This window comes from Pongo pygmaeus, chromosome 6, assembly GCF_028885625.2.
Source record: "Pongo pygmaeus isolate AG05252 chromosome 6, NHGRI_mPonPyg2-v2.0_pri, whole genome shotgun sequence".
In the NCBI taxonomy this organism is placed as follows: Eukaryota; Metazoa; Chordata; class Mammalia; order Primates; family Hominidae; genus Pongo; species Pongo pygmaeus.
The window spans coordinates 14,890,928-14,911,580 of record NC_072379.2 but is presented as its reverse complement, the minus strand read 5'-3'; the positions used below and the strand labels follow the sequence as shown (position 1 = coordinate 14,911,580).

At 47.1% G+C, this 20,653-nt stretch overlaps 1 protein-coding gene across 5 annotated transcripts; it reads right to left on the bottom strand.

Moving 5' to 3' along the window:
* Positions 1–1,627: 1,627 nt before the first annotated feature.
* On the bottom strand, positions 1,628–20,632 carry LOC129040032 (putative speedy protein E7). Of its 5 annotated transcripts, none has more exons than XM_054493830.2 (8): positions 20,089–20,618; positions 9,995–10,170; positions 8,806–9,036; positions 7,731–7,789; positions 6,428–6,513; positions 4,137–4,380; positions 3,910–4,014; positions 1,628–3,066 (listed from the first exon to the last, which is right to left on the bottom strand). In XM_054493830.2, exons 2-7 carry the CDS (start codon positions 10,152–10,154, stop codon positions 3,955–3,957), a joined length of 840 nt encoding a protein of 279 aa, XP_054349805.1. In that variant the 5' UTR covers positions 10,155–10,170; positions 20,089–20,618; the 3' UTR covers positions 1,628–3,066; positions 3,910–3,954. The 5 variants fall into 5 exon arrangements, with proteins under 5 accessions (XP_054349805.1, XP_054349809.1, XP_054349810.1 ...); XM_054493834.2 differs by having other exon boundaries at positions 9,995–10,173; positions 20,089–20,617; XM_054493835.2 differs by lacking the exon at positions 20,089–20,618 and adding an exon at positions 10,340–11,395 and having other exon boundaries at positions 9,995–10,173.
* Between the last annotated feature and the right edge of the window lie 21 nt (positions 20,633–20,653).

Genomic DNA, 20,653 nt, shown 5'->3' with positions numbered 1-20,653 from the left:
AGCCTCTCTCCTTGGCTTGCAGATGGCCGCCTTCTTGCTGGCTTCTCACATGGTCTTTCCCCTGTGCACACACCCCTGGTGTCTCTATCTGAATGTCTCAATCTCCCCTTCTTTTTTTTTGAGATGGAGTCTCACTCTGCCACCCAGGCTGGAGTGCAGAGTGCAATGGCACAATCTCAGTTCACTGCAACCTCCACCTCCCAGGTTCAAGCAATTCTCCTGCCTCAGCCTCCCGAGTAGCTGGGATTATAGACTTGTGCCACCATCCCCCAACTAATTTTTGTATTTTTAGTAGAGATGGGGTTTCACCATGTTGGCCAGGCTGGTCTTGGACTCCTGAGCTCAAGTGATCTGCCCACCTCAGCCTCGCAAAGAGCTGGGATTACAAGCGTGAGCACCGTGCCCACCCGTGCCTCCTCTTTTAAGAAACAGAGTCTGATTCTGTCACCCAGGCTGGAGTGCAGTGGTGCAATCATAGCTCACTGCATCCTCAAACTCCTAGGCTCAAACAATCCTTTTGCCTCAGCCTCCTGAGTAGCTGAAATTACATGTCAACTGCCACCACACCCAGCTAATTTTTTAATTATCTGTAGAGATCTAGAGACAACGATCTTGCTATGTTGCTCAGGCTGGTCTTGAACACCCGACTTCCAGCCCTCCTCCTGCCTCAGTCTCCCAAATTGCTGGGATTACCAGAGTGAGTCACCTCGCCCAGCCTCCAGACCTTTTTGAATTCCAGAATTGAAAAGCAATTTTAGATCTATAATATGGTTTTTAGAGGATTGTTGAGGGACTCAATAAGAAACAACAGTGGGGAGAGGAGAGCTTGAACTAACATTTACTGGAAGAAGACAAAGAAATCCTAGGCTGGGTACAGTGGCTCATGCCTGTAATCCCTGCACTTTGGGAGGCCGAGGCAGGCAGATCACTTGAGGTCAACAGTTTGAGACCAGCCTGGCCAACATAGTGAAACTCCATCTCTCCTAGAAATACAAAAATTATCCAGGTACAGAAGCACATACCTTTAGATCCAGCTACTTGGGACGCTGAGGCAGGAGTATTGCTTGAACCCAAGAGGTGCAGGCGGGTGGATCACTTGAAGTCAGGACTTGGAAACCAGCCTGGCCAACATAGTGAAACCTTGTCTCTACTATTTTTACAAAAGTTAATCAGATGTACAGGCAGGTGCCTGTAGTCCCAGCTACTTGAGAGGCTGAGGCAGGAGAATTCGCTTGAATCCGGAGGTGAAAGTTACAGGGAGCCGAGGTTGTACCACTGCACTCCAGCCTGGGACACAGAGCAAGACTCTGTCTCCAGAGCAAACGAACAAAAAAAACCCTGTAGCTTGGGATCAGCCTTCCCTTCTATTGTTTTCTTTAAAAAATAAAAATTAAAAATAGATGTAGATGCTATGTTGCCTCAAGTGATCCTCCCGCCATGACCTCCAAAACTGCTGGGATTGTAGGTGTGAGCACTGCACTCAGCTTTATGTTTTTGTCTACATAAAAAACAACACAGGATTATCTTCCAGAGCTAATAAAAATGTTCAAATAACTACAACCTCATTAAGGAAAAATGTCACTTGACAGCAAATAATCAATCCCGACCAATATGGTCACACTCACTGTGAAGGTTAGAAAAGTTCATCTTTATTACGTTTCCCCAAGAGACGCACTCTCTTGTTCTCTTGAAAACACACAGCTCATGCCCTCCTTTAGAACACACATCCTCTTTAAAGTAACATACAAACATGCCAATACAAGGTAAAAAATTACATCTGAATTCTCACATTTCAAACATACACTAAATATCAAATAAACATTTATTTTCACAAGAATTTAGGGGAACTACCACATAGCTATAAATGTAATATACATATGAGCTAAGTATCATAGATAAAAAGTATGCTTCCTTCAGCAGCACATGTAATAATAGATACAAAGATTGAAAGGTAAAAGATTTATGATAAAAAGAATCCACTCTTAAAAAGGAAAACAAAATTATATTTATGTGTATATAACAGTTCTAACACCCATCACATAACTTTATAGAAACAGCGTCTATTCAAAAATACCAGTATTTCCACAATATTTAAAATAATATTTAAAGTAATATTTAAATAAATTAATATTTAATAAATAGTTAAATAAAATAATATTTAAATAATTCTTTGCCAATCTTTTTCAAAATAAACCAATAAAATAGATAGTATATATTAGACATGTTAGTATATATATCTAAGACATGTTAAAAATCACAACTGAATTCTCACAATTCAGTCACAAACCTAAACAGCAAATAAAAATTTCTATGACTAGAATTTAGGAGAACTACCAATAGCTATAAATAGAAGAAATTATTATGGAAGTATCATAGATGAAAAGAGTGCTCGCTTCAGGAGCACATATAATAATACAGAAAAAAATTTAAAGATAATAAAAGATTTAGGATAAAAAGAATTCTCTCTTAAAAATGAAAAGAAAATTATCTTTATGTATATATAATAGCTATAACTCTCATCAAAAAACTATACAGGAACAGCATGTTTTCAAAAGTACAATTTCCTAACTATTTGAAATAAACCTATTAATAATTCAATGGCTAACATTTTCCAAACAAACCAACAAAATGCATAGTGTGCACGAAGCTATCCGTTACAGTCTATGGCACTCATATTTCATGAAGAATTCTGTGCCAATCTGAGTCCCTGCATTATGTGTTCAAATCCTCCTGGACTGTGGCAACCAAGTCCCTAAGAAACAGGACCTCCAGGGAGGTTGGAATTCAGCAACATGAAAAGGGAGGTGGTGCCGCAGGAAAGGGTGGAACTGGAAACACTCCTGGTTTCTTACTTTTCTCCAAGGACTTCTAGAAGTACCCCACCCCCCACCCTCCACCCCTGCTCCTAGGAGGACAACGTGATCACTGTATTCAGCTCCATCAAGAACGGTCCAGGTTCTTCCAGATGATCTGCACAAATGGCTCCTCTCCTCCTTCCTGGTGTCTGCCATGAGCATTGGAATAAAGTTCCTGCGGAAAATCCACATCTCCCCTGGGCCCGGTGTTCTGGAAGTGAGAGAGACGCTGTCACACTTCAAGGAGGCAGCTCTCTAGACAGGAAGGTTATTCACGTCCCATGTCAAGTCTAACTAGAGTTCAGAGCAATTTTATCTCCTGCCTTTCATTCTGTACCCTGCTTCTGAACCATCGTGTTCAACTGTGATACTCGCACTTCGGTGACCATGACTCCAAAACTCACTTAATACTCCCAAGGTCAGCCCCAGTGATCTGCTTCACAGCGAGGACTTTGGGTGGGTCTGCCCAGGGAGTAGGGCGCCCTCAGAGAATGTGGCTTTGGACTTCATCACAGCTGGGGCCTCTTGTGTCACTTAAGATCTAAACTTGTAACCATGCTAGATGTGTTTCTAATGTGACAACATCACGAACCACGAGTCCAGAAGCCTAATCCCTAATCCTGCCTCCTCATGATGAAGTCTCATGCTCTGTGCTCAACGTGGTTAGCTGCACAAGATGTAAACCAAAGCTTCACTGAACCCTCGACCCAAATCGGAACTCAAGTGCATCAATCATAATGAACCTCCTCGAACTCAGTATTTATGATTATTTTTGAGGCAGGGTCTCACTCTGTCTCCCGGGCTGGAGTGCAGTGGCAGGATCAGGGCTCCGTGCAGCCCTGACCTCCCAGGCTCCAGCCATCCTCCCGCCTCAGCCTCCTGAGTAGTTGGGAGTAGAGATGCTTCCCACATCGCCTGGCTAATTTTTGTATTTTTGTGGAGAGGGGATCTCGCCACGTTGCACAGCCTTGAAGCCGGATCAAACAATTGGGTTCCTCGGATTTCCGAAATAGACCCTAATATTCTGCCTTTACCCCGGAGGATGCAGATGTACCTTCTCTCAGGCCGATGACCTCAGGCCTCCACGGTCCCTGGAGCTCTAGGAAAGGTGGGCGCGATCTCGCGTCCATACCCAGTGCTCTGGGTCATAAGCCTGGATCTGGAAAAACAAACGCCCTTTGAGAAGATGGGGACTCCCCGGGATACCCCTCTCTCCCCTTATCCAGCCTCCAGCCCACACAATTCTTCCCCACCTCCTCCACCTCCCCAGGCCCCACCCACCTCCTCCAACTCCTCCGGGGAAACCCAAGCCCTGCAGCGCATGGAACAGAAGAACTGGAACCGAAGCTTCTGGAACAAGGCTATCTGAGAGCGGTTCTTCCTGGCCCTCCAGTTCATGGAACGGCATAACCGGAACCGACGCTTATGGAGCAAGGGTATGTGAGAGCGGGTCTTCCCGTACAGGAAGTAAAAGATGTTTTCTTTGGGGGCCTCGTCGTCCTCCTCCATGTCATTGGCCAGATAGCTGAGGACAGAAATCAGGTTGCTGCTCAGGGGCACCACCAGGAGAGACCTCCGGCTGAGGTCAGCTTCCCAGAGAGGAAGGTAAGGGACCGTCCCTAGCTCAGGAGTGGCACCCACCCTGCAGAGAGCCACACCTTCCTCAGGAGGGCTCTGCTGAACAGAGACCTGATCAAGGGCATCTCCCACCCCTTCAGGATGGAGACAAAAACCCAACTGGTGGCCGAGTGTGGTGGCTTATGCCTGGAATCCCAGCACATTGGGAGGCCGAAGCAGGAGGATCACTTGAGGCCAGGAGTTTGAGATGGGCCTGGGCAACATAGCAAGACCCTCGTCTCTATTAAAAATATAAGAAATATGCCAGACGCGGTGGTTCATGCCTGTAATCCCAGCACTTTAGAAGGCTGAAGCAGGTGGATCGCTTGCGACCAGGAGTTGGAGACCAGCCTGGTCAACACGGAGAAACCCCATCTATACTAAAAATACGAAAATCGGCCTGGTGTGCTGGCATACTTGTTAGTCCTAGCTACTCAGGAGGCTGAAGCATAAGAATTGTGTGAACCCAGGAGGCGGAGGTTGCAGTGAGTCGAGATTGGGCCACTCCATTCCAGCCTGAGAGGCAGAGCAAGACTCTGTCTCAATAAACAAACAAACAAACAAACAAACTGTCCAGGTGTGGTGGCACAGCCCTGTAGTCGGAGCTAATCAAGAAGCTGAGGTGGGAGGATCACTTGAACCCAGGATGTGGAGGCTGCAGTGAGCTATGATCTCACCACTGCACTCCAGCTTGCGGGACAGGGCAAGTCTGTCGCAAAAAAATAAAAGAAATTGAATACATTGATATTTTGCCAGGACCCTGCCTTCTACAGGCATCTAGTCTAATGGGACTGGGAGTAATCAAGGCAGATGACCTAATCCCAGTGTCCAGGATGTAACTGGAGAGCTACGGGCATGCAGAAGTTGGAAGATGATGGAAGGCATCACAGAGGCTGTGGGGTGAATTGACTTCAAGGAATGAGTCCTTCCCTTCAGAACCACATGTGTGCGAGACACCCACACAGAAAACACAAACACAAAGTCGAGTGGAGGACGTTTGGAAGGAGCAGTGAAGCCATGCCAGGAAACACCAAGATGGCGAGCCAGTGTGCTTGTAGAGATTGTAGAGAGGGTGGAATTGGCACTGTGGACCCTGGCCTCGATAGAGAAAGACATCAGCTAAGGAAGTTGTTCAGGTGGGCAGTGAGGTTGTCGTGCTTTGGAAAGATGCTCAGGCTGCACTAGGAAACCCCCTGGCTTGGGGAGAGACTCCAGGAGACCCCAGCAGGGAGCATTTGACAGTGGATTCGAGTGATGCGAGGGGGACCTGAACTGTGGCCTCTGTCATGGGAACCCAGAGGAGGTCGATGGCATTTGCGGTTGATGTGGGAATGAGAGAGAGAAAGGAACCAGAAACGTCTGCTTGCTGGAGGAAGCGTCATGTCCGCTCCTCCACTCCTTTTCTTTTCCCCTTAGGAGCAGTTTATTGTTCCTTTTGTTTTATTCTTTTATTTGTACACTGGCATTGGAGTTTGGTTTTTTGGCTTTTTTTTTTTTTTTTTTTTGAGATGGAGTCTCGCTCTGTCGCCCAGGCTGGAGTGCAGTGGCTCAACCTTAGCTCACTGCAGCCTCCACCTTCTGGGTCCAAAGGGTTCTCTTGCCTCAGCCTCCCAAGTAGCTGGGATTACAGGTGCACACCACCACGCCCAGCTAATTTTTCTATTTTTAGTAGAGACGGGGTTTGGCCACGTTGGCCAGGCTGGTCTCGAACTCCTGACCACAGGTGATCCGCTTGCCTCGGCCTCCCAAAGTGCTGAGATTACAGTCGTGAGCCAGCACGCCCAGCCTGAGTTTCTTTTTAGAAACAACAGTCGAAGAGAGTATAATCCTGTCTTTTCTGTACACAGAGTAAAGAGGACAAACAGGTGAAAGAATAAAGGAAAGGCTGGAATCCCGTTTCCCCCGCTGTCCCAGGGCGTTGGGTGTTGATGGATAGGAGGCAGCAAACCACTCACAGAGCCAGGAAGAAGTGGATGCGTTGGTATTGCCCGGAGAGGAGGCCGGCCCGGCTAAAATACGCTATGACCATAGCCAGGAGATACTGATGGAGAGAAAGGAACAGAGAGGGAGAGGTCACATCTTGGAAGAGGAAGATTGTGGAGAGGGGAGATGAGGGTCTGGGGAGGGGCTGCCCATCAGAGAAGGGACCTCAGTATTGGGGTGACTGTACTCATTTGGAAATTGCGGGGTGGAGGGGTATTCGAATGTCGGATGCAAATCCGAGAAGCCTGAGGAAGGGTTTTGGGTGATGCTCCCGGGATGGTGGGCTCCGATGGGATCTTTGGAGGGGGTGTGTCTAGGTCGGCTGGTGTCAGGAGGGCCTTTTGTGTGCCAGGCACAGAACTGTCCCAAAGAGCTGAGAGTAGAGAGGCCAGGCATTTCAGGGCTGCAGCCAGACTGTGGCCCAGAGCTCAGATCCCAAAGGACCCATAGGAGAGGCAGGGGCCATTCATTCACTCTGCAAGAGACCAGCAGAGTCCTGAGGGAGATGCTGACAAATCACAAAAGACCAAGAATGGCCGGGAGTGGCAGCTGAAGCCTCTGATCCCAGTACTTTGAGAGGTGGAGATAGGAGGATCACGTCAGCCCGACAGTTGGAGAACAACCTGGGCAACATAGCAAGACCCTGTTTCTACAAAGATTTCAAAAATTAGTTGAGCATGGTGGCATGTGCATAGTCCCAGCTCCTCAGGAGGCTGAGGAAAGAGGATTGCTTGAGCCCAGGAATTAGAGGCTCCAATGAGCTATGATCATGCCACTGCACTCCATCCTGGGGAGCAGAGCTAGACTCTGTCTCAGAAAAAAAATTTGTAGGTGCCAAGACTCAAGACCATGGGAGCTGGTTGGGCACAGTGGCTGATGTCTATAATCTCAGCACTTTGGGAGGCCAAGGCGGGTGGATCCCCTGAGGTCAGCTGTTCAGGACCAACCTGGCCAACATGGCAAAACCCCGTCTCTACTAAAAACACAAAAATTAGCCAGTCATGGTGGTTCATGTCTGTAACACCAGCTGCTTGGAGGCTGAGGTAGGAGAATCACTTGAAACTGGGAGGCGTCGGCTGCAGTGAGTCAAGATGGAGACACTGCCCTCCAGCCTGGGCAACAAGCAAGACTCTGTCTCACAAAAAAAAAAAAAAAAAAAAAGACTGTAGGAGCATCTGGTGGGAGGTGGTGGAGGGAGAACTGTGGGTTTGGAAGCTGAACCCTCTCCCCAGCCATGCATTGGAACAGGAACAGTTACATGGAGAACAAACTTACCTTGTCTGACACCCTCAGATCTTTGTCCCAGGCCAGGAATCTTTTAATGACAGGATCCTCTGTGATTAGAGAGCAGATGTCAGCGTGAGAAGCAGGACAGGTTTCCGTGGGAGCAGCAGGGCAGCGAGAAGTGTGCCTCCCGGGGGGAAGTCTCAGGATTGTGGCCACACGTGAGGTGGATGGGAGAGGGGAGAATGACTTTCACTGGGCAAGGGAGAGAGGCTCCTGCTCTGAGACTCCCCTGAGAAGAGACCAAAGGAGGCCCTGGGTGTGAGAATCTACAGGAGGTAGAGCTGGGAATAAGCCAGGACCCCCTCCAGCAGACACGGAGGAACCACTGCAGAGTCATAAAGGAATTCCCATCATTTCCTCATGAGACAGTCACATCAGGGTGTGACCATGGCCTTGGTATCCCCCACTATGGATGGAGACACTTAGGTTTAGAAAAGTCAGAAAGAGACATTAAGTTTCAGAGGGCACAGCTGAAACCACTTTATTGATTTTGTTTTTCTTTATTTGATTTTTATTTTTATTTATTAATTTATTTTGAGACAGAGTCTCGCTATGTGGGGCAGGCTGGAATGCAGTGGTGCAATCTCAGCTCACTGCAACCTCTGCCTCCCGGGTTTAAGCGATTCTCTTGTCTCAGCCTCCCGAGTAGCTGGGACTACAGGCATGAGCTACTGTGCCCAGCCTTGGTTTTTCTTTTGAGACAGGGTTTTGCTCTGTCACCCAGGCTGGAGTGCAGTGGTGCAGTCATAGCTCACTGCAGCCTCAAAGTCCTGAGTTCAAGCAATCCTCTTGCCTCAGCCTCCCAATGTGCTGGGATCTCAGGTGGGAGCCACCGCACCTGGCTGAAACCAAGCTTTCTTATCCCAAGCGCTGACCTTTATCAAGTCTACCTAATCCTGTATCATCTCCTAAGTGTCCCTCATGAGTGATCACTTCTGAGTCCTCCCGCATGGAGAGCTCACCCACTGGGGCATATTTTTCCCATTGGAAAAGTGTGGTTATTGGAAGTTTCCTCTTTTTAGAAAGAACAGGGTTGGAGGTGCTCTCTGGGGTGTCCTCCTACCAAGCAGCCTGTTGAAGGCCTCGTGGTGCTCAGGGAGCACGAACGACACTCGCCGTCGCTTCAGCTTCATCTTAAGGCCACACAGTGTCTCCGCCACCCAGGTCTCCTCAGGCTCAGGGATGAGCTCCTTCTGTGGCTCCTCCAACAACGACTCCTCAGATTCGTCTGACCACTCCCTCTTCCTTTTCCAGCAAAAGGACCTACCTGGGGGGCTGTGATCTACCCCAGGGGCTGAGTAAAGAAACCAGGCCACCGTGTAATGCTTCTGCAACTGATCACCTTAGAGCCTGACCCCAAACCCCAAACCCCTCTCCATCCTCCCCAGCCTTGCAGACTGCTGGCTTCTCCAAGCCAGCTTTCCGACTTTCTCCTCTGCTTAACCCCACGTGCCGCTCCTTCCCCTCCCCATTCTTCTGTCTTTCTGTCCTCAGAACACTGCCTCATGTCTTTCCCTGGTCCCTGGCTCTCTCAGTCCCTCCTTTTTTTTTTTGTTTTGAGAGAATCTTGCTTTGTCGCCCAGGCTAGTGTGTAGTGGTGCAATCTCAGCTCACTGCAACATCCATCTCCCGGATTCCAGTTATTCTCCTGCCTCAGCCTCTCAGGTAGCTGGGATTACAGGTGCCTGCCATAATGCCCAGATCCATTTTGTACTTTTAGTAGAGATGGGGTTTCAACATGTTGGCCAGGCTGGTCTCAAACTCCTTGCCTCAAGTGATCTGCCTGCCTTGGCTTCCCAAAGTGCTGGGATTACAGGGGAGAGCCACTGCACCCGGCCTGAATTTCTCCATTCTTCCCACACACCATCCTCAGGTTCTCCTTCCTGACCTCCGACCCTTTTTTTTTTTTTTTTAAGACAGCGTCTCACTCTCTCACCCAGACTGGAGTGCAGTAGCACGATCTCAGCTCACTGCAACCTCTTCCTCCCAGGCTCAAGCGATTCTCCTGTCTTAGCCTCCTGATTAGCTGGGATTACAGGCACGCACCACTACTGCCTGGCTAATTTTTGTACTTTTAGTAGTGATGGGGTTTCACCATATTGGCCAGGCTGGTCTTGAACTCCTGACCTCAGGTGATCGGCCCACCTCGGCCTCCCAAAGTGTTGGGGTTACAGGTGTGAGCCACTGCACCCAGCCCCCTTCGTTCGTCTTAGTCAATCCTATCCCACCTCTTCTTCCTCCAGTCCCCTCACCTGATGGTCCCGACACTTCATCATCCACCACCTCCTGGAGGGGGTACCCCGAGGTGCTCCACTGGGGGCTCTGCTCATCCTGGGGGTGCGGTTGATGGCTGGCCGTGATCTTTCCCATAATCTGTCCCCTCTCATGGAAAGTAGTCTCTGTTCTGTCCATGGCCTTCTTGTGGGCACTGCTAAGATCCAAAAGAGTGTGTTATCAATTCTCGAGGCTTGGAGAAGTCAGGGGTGGAAAACAGCTCTGAGAAGATGCTGTTGTCCACCTGAACTTCCAGGAGCCGACAGAGTCTGGTTCTTCCAATCAGGAAGGTCGGAATCTCTGATGTCATCGGTCATTCCTACCTGGCAACCAGTTTGAAGAAAAACACATGTAACTGCCAGGCTGATCTCTTGTTCTGGAGATCCTGAGTGAATGAATGGTATCTCCTGCCACTGTCCCAACCTCAGACCATTGTCCAAAAGCATCTTCGGGGTCTCCGCATCCCTCTGTTCCCTGTCCCAGCAGAGGCTGTGTCCTCTCCACTCAAAGCCTGAAGCATGTTGGGGTCTCCTCTTCTCTGTACATGCCCATTTCAGAGTCCAGTCTGGTGGGAGAGGGATCAGGATGGGAAAGAAAACTAGGGCAAGCAGAAACTAGGAAACCTTACAGGAGTGAGATTATCATGTACAAGAGTGAGATTATCATGTACAAGAGATCCCAGGAACACTGACTTGACAAAAAAGTCACATCAGAGCACTCAATTTGGCAGAGCTTTTCTGCCGAATGTTTACTGACATTCACCGTCCGTGAAGGCGGAGGTTGCAGGGAGGTGAGATCACACCACTGCACTGCAGCCTGGGCAATAGAGTGAGACTGTGTCTCGAAACAAAGAAAAATGATTTTGGGGGATGATGGGGTGTCACTATGTTGACCAGGCTTGTCTCAAACTCCTTGCCTCAAGCAATCCACCCACCTCAGCCTCCCAAGTAGCTGGAACTGCAGGCACATGCCCCCACACCTGCGCGCGCGTGCGTGCGTGCGTGAGTGCGTGCATGTGTGTGTTGAGAAACAGGGTCTTACTATGTTGCTTAAGCTGCTCTCAACCTCCTGGGCTCAAGTGATCCTCCCACCTCGGCCTCCCAAAGTGTTGGAATTACAGATGTGAGCCACCTCACTGAGCCCTCCACCTTTCAGCTGAACTCAGAAAAGTACAATATTTTAACCCAAAGCATTCCTCACAGTGAGTCAGGAAGAGCCCTTCATGCTCTGGAGGCAACTACTAACCCTCTGCTGAACACTCTGACTTAGGGTGGGAATGGAGTTGGGTTACAGGCATCTTTGAGATGCTGTATTAGTTTGCTCAGGCTGCTGTAACAAAATACCACAGACCAGGTGGCTTAAACAACAGAAATTTCTTTTCTCACAGCTCTGGAGGCTGGAAGTCCAAGATCAAGATGTTGGCAGGGGTGGTTTCTCCTGAAGCCTCTCTCCTTGGCTTGCAGATGGCCGCCTTCTTGCTGGCTTCTCACATGGTCTTTCCCCTGTGCACACACCCCTGGTGTCTCTATCTGAATGTCTCAATCTCCCCTTCTTTTTTTTTGAGATGGAGTCTCACTCTGCCACCCAGGCTGGAGTGCAGAGTGCAATGGCACAATCTCAGTTCACTGCAACCTCCGCCTCCCAGGTTCAAGCAATTCTCCTGCCTCAGCCTCCCGAGTAGCTGGGATTATAGACTTGTGCCACCATCCCCCAACTAATTTTTGTATTTTTAGTAGAGACGGGGTTTCACCATGTTGGCCAGGCTGGTCTCAAACTCCTGAGCTCAAGTGATCCACCCACCTCGGCCTCCCAAAGAGCTGGGATTACAGGCGTGAGCACCGTGCCCACCCGTGCCTCCTCTTTTTTTTTAAGAGACAGAGTCTGACTCTGTCACCCAGGCTAGAGTGCAGTGGTGCAATCATAGCTCACTGCATCCTCGAACTCCTGGGCTCAAACAATCCTCCTGCCTCAGCCTCCTGCGTAGCTGAAACTACATGTGAATGCCACCACACCCAGCTAATTTTTTGTTTGTAGAGATGTAGAGACAAGGATCTTGCTATGTTGCTCAGGCTGGTCTTGAACACCCGACTTCCAGCCCTCCTCCTGCCTCAGCCTCCCAAACTGCTGGGATTACCAGAGTGAGCCACCTCGCCCAGCCTCCAGACCTTTTTGAGTCCCAGAATTGAAAAGCAATTTTAGATCTATAATATGGTTTTTAGAAGATTGCTGAGGGCCTTGATAAGAAACAACAGTGGGGAGAGGAGAACTTGAACTAACACTTACTGGAAGATGACAAAGAAATCCTAGGCCGGGCACAGTGGCTCACGCCTATAAACCCTGCAATTTGGGAGGCCGAGGCAGGCAGATCACTTGAGGTCAAGAGTTTGAGACCAGCCTGGCCAACATGGTGAAACTCCATCTCTCTTAAAAATATAAAATTATCCAGGTACAGTGGCATGTATCTGTAGTCAGGAGGCTGAGGCAGGAGAATTGCTTGAAACGAAGAGGTGGAGGTTGCAGTGAGCCAAGATCATGCCACTGCACTCCAGCCTGGGTGACAGAGTGGTATTTTGGCATTTAAATACCAAAAAAATAAAATAAAAATTAAAAATAAGAACATAAAAATCTGCCCAGAGGCCAGGTGTGCTGGGTATGCCGGTAATCCCAGCATTTGGGGAGGCCAAGGCAGGAGAATCATTTGAGCCCAGGAGTTGGAGAGCAGCCTAGGCAACATTGCGAAACCTCATCTCTACAAAAAATACAAAAGTTAGCCAGGCATGATGGCAGGCACCTGTAGTCCCAGCTACTCAGGAGGCTGAAGTGGGACAGTGCTTTGAGACCAGGAAGCAGAGGTTGCAGTGAGCCGAGATCTCACCACTGCACTCCAACCTGGGCAAGAGAGCCAGACTTCATCTCAAAAATAAATGAATACATATTAAAATAAATAAAATGTATTTTTAAAATGCCTACAACATTCTGTTCTTCTTCTTCTTTTTTTTTTTGAGACAGAGTCTCACTCCGTCGCCCAGACTGGAGTGCAGTGGTGCAATCTCAGCTCACTGCAAGCTCTGCCTCCCAGGTTCAAGCGATTCTCCTGCCTCAGCTTCCTGAGTAGCTGGGATTACAGGTGCCTGCCACCATGCCCAGCTAATTTTTTTATTTTTAGTAGAGCTAGGGTTTCACCATGTTGATCAGGCTGGTCTCAAACTCCTGACCTCGTGATCCACCCGCCTCGGCCTTCCAAAGTGCTGGGATTACAGGCATGAGCCACTGCACCTGGCAGGGTTTTGTTTTCTCATTTCTGTTGTGTTTGTTTTTTTTTTTTTGAGATGGAGTCTCACTCTACTGCCCAGGCTGGAGTCTGGTGCAATCTCAGCTCACTGCAGCCTCTGACTCCTGGGTTCAAGCAATTCTTCTGCCTCAGCCTCCCAAGTAGCTGTGATTACAGTCACTCACCACATGCCCTGCTAATCTTTGTATTTTTAGTACAGACAGGGTTTCACCACGTTGACCAGCTGGTCTCAAACTTCTGACCTCAGGTGATCCACCTGCCTCTGCCTCCCGAAGTGCTGTGATTACAGGTATGAGCCACTGTGCCTGGCCTGTTTTTGTTTGTCTTTTGAGACAGAGTCTAGCTGCTGAGGCTGGAGTGCAATGCCATGATCTCGGCTCACTGCAACCTCTGCTTCCCTGCTTCAAGAGATTCTTCTGCCTCAGCCCCCCTAAGTAGCTGGGATTACAGGTGCATGCCACAACACCCAGCTAATTTTTTTTTTTTATTTTTAGTAGAGATGGAGTTTTCACCATGTTGGCCAGACTGGTCTCAAGCTCCTGACCTCAAGTGACCTGCCTGTCTTGGCCTCCCAAAGTGCTTGGATTACAGGCATGAGCCATCATGCCTGGCCAGCAGGCAAGACATAGGGTTTATTCAGGGGACTTAGAGCGTAGTCCAGACATGGCAGGGGGAACAGGAGAACCACACCTGCTTACAATAAGCATGCAGTTGGGCGGGGCATGGTGGCTCATGCCTGTAATCCCAGCACGTTGGGAGGCCAAGGTGCACGGATCACAAGGTCAGATCGAGATCATCCTGGCTAACACGGTGAAACCCCGTCTCTACTAAAAATACAAAAAGTTAGCCGGGCATGGTGGTGGGTGCCTGTAGTCCCAGCTACTTGGGAGACTGAGGCAGGAGAATGGCATGAACCCGGGAGGCAGAGCTTGCAGTGAGCCAAGATTGCACCACTGCACTCCAGCCTGGGCAACAGAGTAAGACTCTGTCTCAAAAAAAAAAAAAAAAAAGCATGCAGTTCATAGAGCACTTCCACTTAGCACCCTCCCCCTAGCACCTTCCCTCTGGCAACCTTCACTGAACCCCAAACAAAGGCCATCATCCCCAAGATGGTCCAGGGGTTCAGATGTTCCTCACAGATAAGAAATGAATCTCCGGGTTGGCCACTCCTGGATTCCTTAGCTTAGAACTTTCAACACATACTCTTCTTAGACCATGGGGTCATTTTCAAGGTATGCTGATGTTACTGTTTCCAGGTGTGTTTGCCATGCATCATAGTTAACCACTAGGAAGTTCTATAAGTGAGGCAGGGCCTTAAGAACATACTCTGAGCTGGAAGTGTCAAGCTGGAGGCCCTTGACATTAGAAGCCAGAGACTGGGTACACCCACATAGGGAGAGAAGGTGAGGGCTGTGGGGATGTGTCAGCTATATCCATTGCTACCCAACAAACCATTCCACGTCTTAGTGGAGAAAAATAACTTTTTTTTGGTCAGAGGCAGGTTCTCACTCTGTCACCCAGGCTGGAATGCAATGGTGCAAACACGGCTCACTGCAGCCTCAACCTCCTGGGCTCAAGTGATCCCCCCACCTCAGCCTCCCAAGTAGCTGCAACTACAGGCGTGCATCACCATGCCCAGGTAATTTTTGGATTTTTTTGTAGAGAAGAGGTTTTGCCATGTTGCCCAGCCTGGTCTTGAAGTCCTGACCTCAAGGGCTCCACCCGCCTTGGCCTCCCAAAGTGCTGGGATTACAGGCATGGGCCATCACACCCAGCCTGATGTTACTACTATAACTGTTTTGGGGTACCACGAACCGTGCCCATATAAGATGGCAAACTTAACAAATGTAGTCTGTGTTCTGACTACTCTACCAACAAGAGTTTCCCTGTCTCTCTCTGTCTCCTCAGGCCTCCCTATTCATTCCTTGAGACACAAAAATATTGTAATTAGGTCAATTAATAACCCTCTTAAGTATCCAAATGAAAGGAACAGTCACGTTTCTCATTTTAAATCAAAAGCTAGAAATGATTAAGCTTAGAGGTCAGGTGTGGTGGCTCACACCTATAATCCCAGCACTTTGGGTGGCCGAGGTGGGCAAATCACTTGAGGTCAGTTCGAGACCAGCCTGGCCAACATGGCGAAACCCCATCTCTACTAAAAATAGAAAATCAGCCAGGCGCAGTGGCGGGCGCCTATAATCCCAGCTACTCAGGAGGCTGAGGCAGGAGAATCGCTTGCACCCGGGAGGCGGAGGTCGCAGTGAGCCGAGATCACGCCATTGCACTCTAGCCTGGGCAACAAAGCAAGACTCTGTCTCAAAAAGAAAAAAAAAAAAAAGAAAGAAATGATTAAGCTTAGTCGAAAGCCAAGACAGGCCAATCAATAGCTAGGCCTCTTGTGCCAAACAGCCAAGTTGTGAATGCAAAAGAACAATTCTTGAAAGAAAGTAAAAACACTACTCCAGTGAGCACACAAAGGGTAAGAAAGTTAAACAGTCTTATTGCTGATATAGAGACAGTTTTAGTAGTCGGAGCAGAAGATCAAACCAGCCACAACATTCCCTTCGGCCAAAGCCCAATCCAGATCAATGTCCTAGCTGTCTTCCATTCTATGAAGGCTGAGCAAAGTAAGGAAGCCACAGAAGAAAAGTTTGAAGCTAGAAGTTAGTTCATGAGGTTTAAGGAAAGAAGCTCTCTCCATAACGTAAAAGTACAAGGTGAAGCAGCAAATACTGATAGAGAAGCAACAAGTTATCAAGAAAATCTAGCTAAGATCATTGATGAAGATGGCTACACTAAACTATGAATTTTCAATGTGGACTAAACTGCCTTATATTGGAAAACGCCATCTAGGACTTTCACAGCTATTGAGGAGAAGTCAATCCCTGGCTTCAAAGCGTCAAAGGACAGCCTGACTCCTTGTTAGGGGCTAATGCAGTTGGTGACTTTACGTTGAAGCCAATACTCATTTACCATTTTAAAAATCCTAAGGCTCTTAAGAATTATGCTAAATCTACTCTGCCTATGCTCTATAAATGAAACAGCAAAGCCTAACTGATATCACATCTGCTCACAGCATGGTTTCCTGAATATTTCAAGCACATGGGTGAGACCTACTGCTCAGAAATCAAGATTCCTTTCAAAATATTACTGCTCAGTGACAATCCACCTGGTCACCCAAGAGCTCTGGTGAGGATGTACAAGGAAATCCATATTGCTTTTTTCATGCCCACTAACACAACATCCATTTTGCAGCCCATGGAACAAGGAGTAATTTCAACTTTCAAGTCTTATTATTTCAGAAATACATGTCATAAAGCTATAGCTGCCACAGTGATTTCTCTGATGATTTGGGCAAAGTTCATTTAAAACGTCCTGGGGTTAGGCATGCTGGCTCATGCCTACAACCCCAACTTTTTGGGAGGCTGAGGTGGGAGGACTGATTAAGCCCAGGAGTTCAAGACTAGCCTGAGCAACACAGTGAGACCCCGTCTCTACAGAAACAAAACAAAAACTAGCCAGGTGTGGTATGCAATCTGTAGTCCCAGATGCTTGGGAGGATAAGGCAGGAACATCACTTGAGCAGAGGAGGTTGAGGCTGAAGTGAGCCATGACTGCACCAGTGCATTCCAGTCTAGGCAAAAGAACGAGACCCTGTCTTCAAAACAAAAAACAAAATCCAGAAAAACCCAATCCCCCAATTGGGAAGGATTCACCATTTCATTTATTTCATTTCATTTCCTTTCATTTCAGTTATCCCATTTCTTTCATTCATTTCATTTATTTCATTTCTATTTCATTTCATTTCATTATTTCATTTCATTTCATTTATTTTTGAGACAGAGTCTTACTCCGTAGTGCAGGCTACACTGCAGTGGTGCGATCTTGGCTCACTGCAATCTCTGCCTCCTGGGTTCAAGCAATTCTCCTGCTTCAGCCTCCCAAGTAGCTGGGATTACAAGCATGCACCACCACACCTGGCTAATTTTTGTATTTTTAGTAGAGATGGGTTTTTGCCATGTTGGCCAGGCTGGTCTCAAACTCCTGACCTCACCTGATCCACCTGCCTCGGCCTCCCAAAGTGCTGAGATTACAGGTGTGAGCCACTGTGCCTGGCCGGGATTCACCATTTTAAATGCCACAATGAACATTTGTGTTTCATGGGAGGAGGTCGAAATATCAACATTAACAAGAATTAAGTTGGTTCTAACCCTCCCGGATGACTTTGAGAGGTTTAAGACTTCAGTAGAGAAAGTAACTACAGATGCGGTGGAAATAGCAAGAGAACTAGAAGTAGAGACTGAAGATGTGGCTGAATTGCTGCAATTTCATGACCTTGAACAGATAAGGGATTGCTTCTTATGGATGAGCAAGGAAAGTGGTTTCCTCAAATGCAATCTATTCCTGGTGAAGAGGTTGTGAATATTGTTGAAATGACAACAAATAATTCAGACTATGACCTAAACTCAGCTGATAAAGCAGCACCAGGGCTTCAGAGAATTGACTCTTGAAAGAATTTCTATTGTGGGTAAAATGTCATCAAACAGCATTTCATGTTACAGAGAAATCTTCTGTAAAAGGAAGAGTCAACAGATGGAGCAAACTTCACTGTTGTCTTACTTTAAGAAATTGCTCCAGCCGCCCGACCCTTCAGCAACCACTACCCTGATTAGTCAGCAGCCATCAACATGGAAGCAAGAGCCTCCACCAACAAAAAGATAGAACTCGCTGAAGGTTCAGATTGCCATTAGCATTTTTTAACAATAAAATATTGTTAAATTAAGGTACATACACTGTTTTTTAGACAATAGTCTTGCACACGTAACAGACTACAGTGTAAACATAACTTCTGTATGTGGAGAAATAAAAATTTTGATTTTTTGACTGTGTGACCCACTGTACTTCAATATTCACTTTATTGTGGTGCTCTAGAATTGAACCTGCAAGATCTTCCAAGTATGATGCCCGTATATGTTTCTAACAATTTGGAAAACAAATTTTTAGTAAGTGCAGTTTGTTTAACAGAAGTGGAACTAGCAAAAATGAGAAGAAAGGAATTAGATCAGTGGTTCTCAACTGGGGCTAATTTTGTTCCCCAGGGGAGATTTAGCAGCGTCTAAACATTTTTTTGGCTGCCACAACTTGGTGGGGGAGCAGGGTACTACCGGCATCTATCTAGTAGATAAAGGCCAGAGATGCTGCTAAACATCCTACCATGGCAGGACAGCCCCCCAGTGCCCACAGTGCCATTGTTGAAAAATCCTGGATCACATGAACAATAGATACCAAAGAACCAGATTTATAAGGAGAAAGGGAACATCCTTTAAGACAACAGACCCCACCTCTTCAATTACGTAAGAACAACATATCATTTTCGACAGGACATACTTGAGTCTTTATGGCTGAAGTACCTATATTTCCATAATTTACAGTAACATGGCAAAAACAGGTGAAGCAAATACGTAAAATGTTTGGGAAAGGGAGACTGAGAAAAGGCTACTGGCTTTACGAATTAGGAAGTCATTGGTTTGGAAAGAACAGTTTCAAAGAAAAATGGGGAAATAAGCTAGCTAGCAAAAAGGATTCAGTTAGTTGGACATTAAGGAAGTAAGGAAATACTACCCTAAAAGGAAGGATGGAAAAAAGAGTAACTCACAGAGGAGCAGAGTGAAATAAAGATTCAAGAGCCTATATACATTTGTAAGTGGAGAGAAGAAAATAGTGGGGAGGAAGAAATTAAGGATAAAATGGGGGAATTATAACGATAATTGACTAAGCAAGAGCCCAGAGAAGCCAAAAAAAAAAAAAAAGGAAAAAGAAAAAGAAAAAGAAAGATTCGTGCCAGTGTACATAATTTAAAATCCAGGATAGATTAATACACATAAGCTTTTAAGATCAACCTGACAATGAAAAAGAACATAAGAGAATGAGGGAAGTAGAAAGTTTCCTTCTCTAGTGATTTAGAATGGAAGAGATCTTTTGTGAGGGCTAGAGAAACAGCCAAATGATATGGTCAGTCATGCTGAGTCCTGCCAACCTCATAGGAGGGGTCTTAGACACTAACAGAAAGTGAGGAGAAAACATCAGTAGTGTTACTCTTACGACAGACCCAGCTGATTAAAGATTTCATCAGTGTCAAAGATTTTGCTACGGCTTATGCCCTCCAGTGGTCGTCTTTAAGATTACAAGGAAACCCAACGAGTATCTACTGTGTGCCAAGTGAGGCAATTTACTCATCATCTCATTTATTCTTCACAAAAAGGTGAGATTATCCCTTTTTCTAAAGAAAAGAAAACTGAAGAGAGGTTACATAAGGCCATGGAGCTAGTGACTAAATGGAACAGAATTTAAAGCCAGCAGTTCACTGGAAGGCCTGCGCTCTTTCCATTCCTGGAAAATTTGGCCTCCCTTGTCAATGGTTGGCTTTTAGTACTCCTGCAGTCACGCGCACACTGCACACTTGACAAGTAGGTCAAAACTTAATTCCTTGCATGACAGGCAGGTACAGCACTTAAACACTTCTGACAATGGGTGCTGACAAAGAAAACCTGAGCAAAAGTGGAATTCGAGAGAACTCTAAATTACACATTATTTATTGAGCCACAACCCAGAAATGAGATGAGCATGCAACGACCCCTTACAGGATGGGTCTATGAAACTATTGCCAGACTCCATTATTCATGATCTTGAAAGACTGCCCAGGGCCTGATAAGGGGGTCTGTGGCAGAAGTGGGTGCAAGTTGGGAAAAAGGGGAGGAAGAAGCAGGGAACACTGCTCACCTCTGCGTTTCTCCAACAGGCTCTCCAGCCGCTTAGGTGCCCTCTGCCCTGGCCCCTTGTTTCTTTCAGCCTCATACTGATGCTCATTGTTATCTTGGTGCAGACTCAGCTGGAGGGCAACTCTTACCAGGGAGGTCATCAGTTTCACAGCTTTGAGTAAGGAAAAAGAGATGAAGAAATCATTATTTAGGTCAGAGGAGAGAGGATGAGTAGAAGGAAAAAAATAGAAGGAAAGAAGGGCAATGAAAATGAGAAGCCAGAGCTGGGTGACCCTAAAATCCGAAGACTGCCTGTCCTGGAGTGGACTGTTTCCCTCTAACTCTTGTGGTCTTCTTTTAACCATCAGCATACCCCTAGTGGTGAGCTCTGACAAAAATATTAAGCCTGGAAATTGTTGCTGTCATCTACCCCTTCTCAAAACTCCACTAGTGAGAAACTGGATTGAAGTTTAGGATAAAAGAGGCATGGCTTTGAAGTGAAGAGCCAAGATGCAGATAGGAAAGAAGACCCTGAATCAGAGAACAGAGGAAAGTCCTACAAACCCCCAGGAGAATGTCCAGAGTGA

What these genes read in the sequence shown, in the direction of transcription:
- LOC129040032 (XM_054493830.2), bottom strand. Translation starts at nt 10,154, where the DNA reads ATGGACAGAACAGAGACTACTTTCCATGAGAGGGGACAGATTATGGGA. An exon ending in TGAAGTGTCGGGACCATCAG is followed by an intron (nt 9,037 to 9,994) that starts GTGAGGGGACTG and finishes TTCTTTACTCAG; the next exon opens with CCCCTGGGGTAGATCACAGC. An exon ending in ATCCACTTCTTCCTGGCTCT is followed by an intron (nt 4,381 to 6,427) that starts GTGAGTGGTTTG and finishes TTCTGTCCTCAG; the next exon opens with CTATCTGGCCAATGACATGG.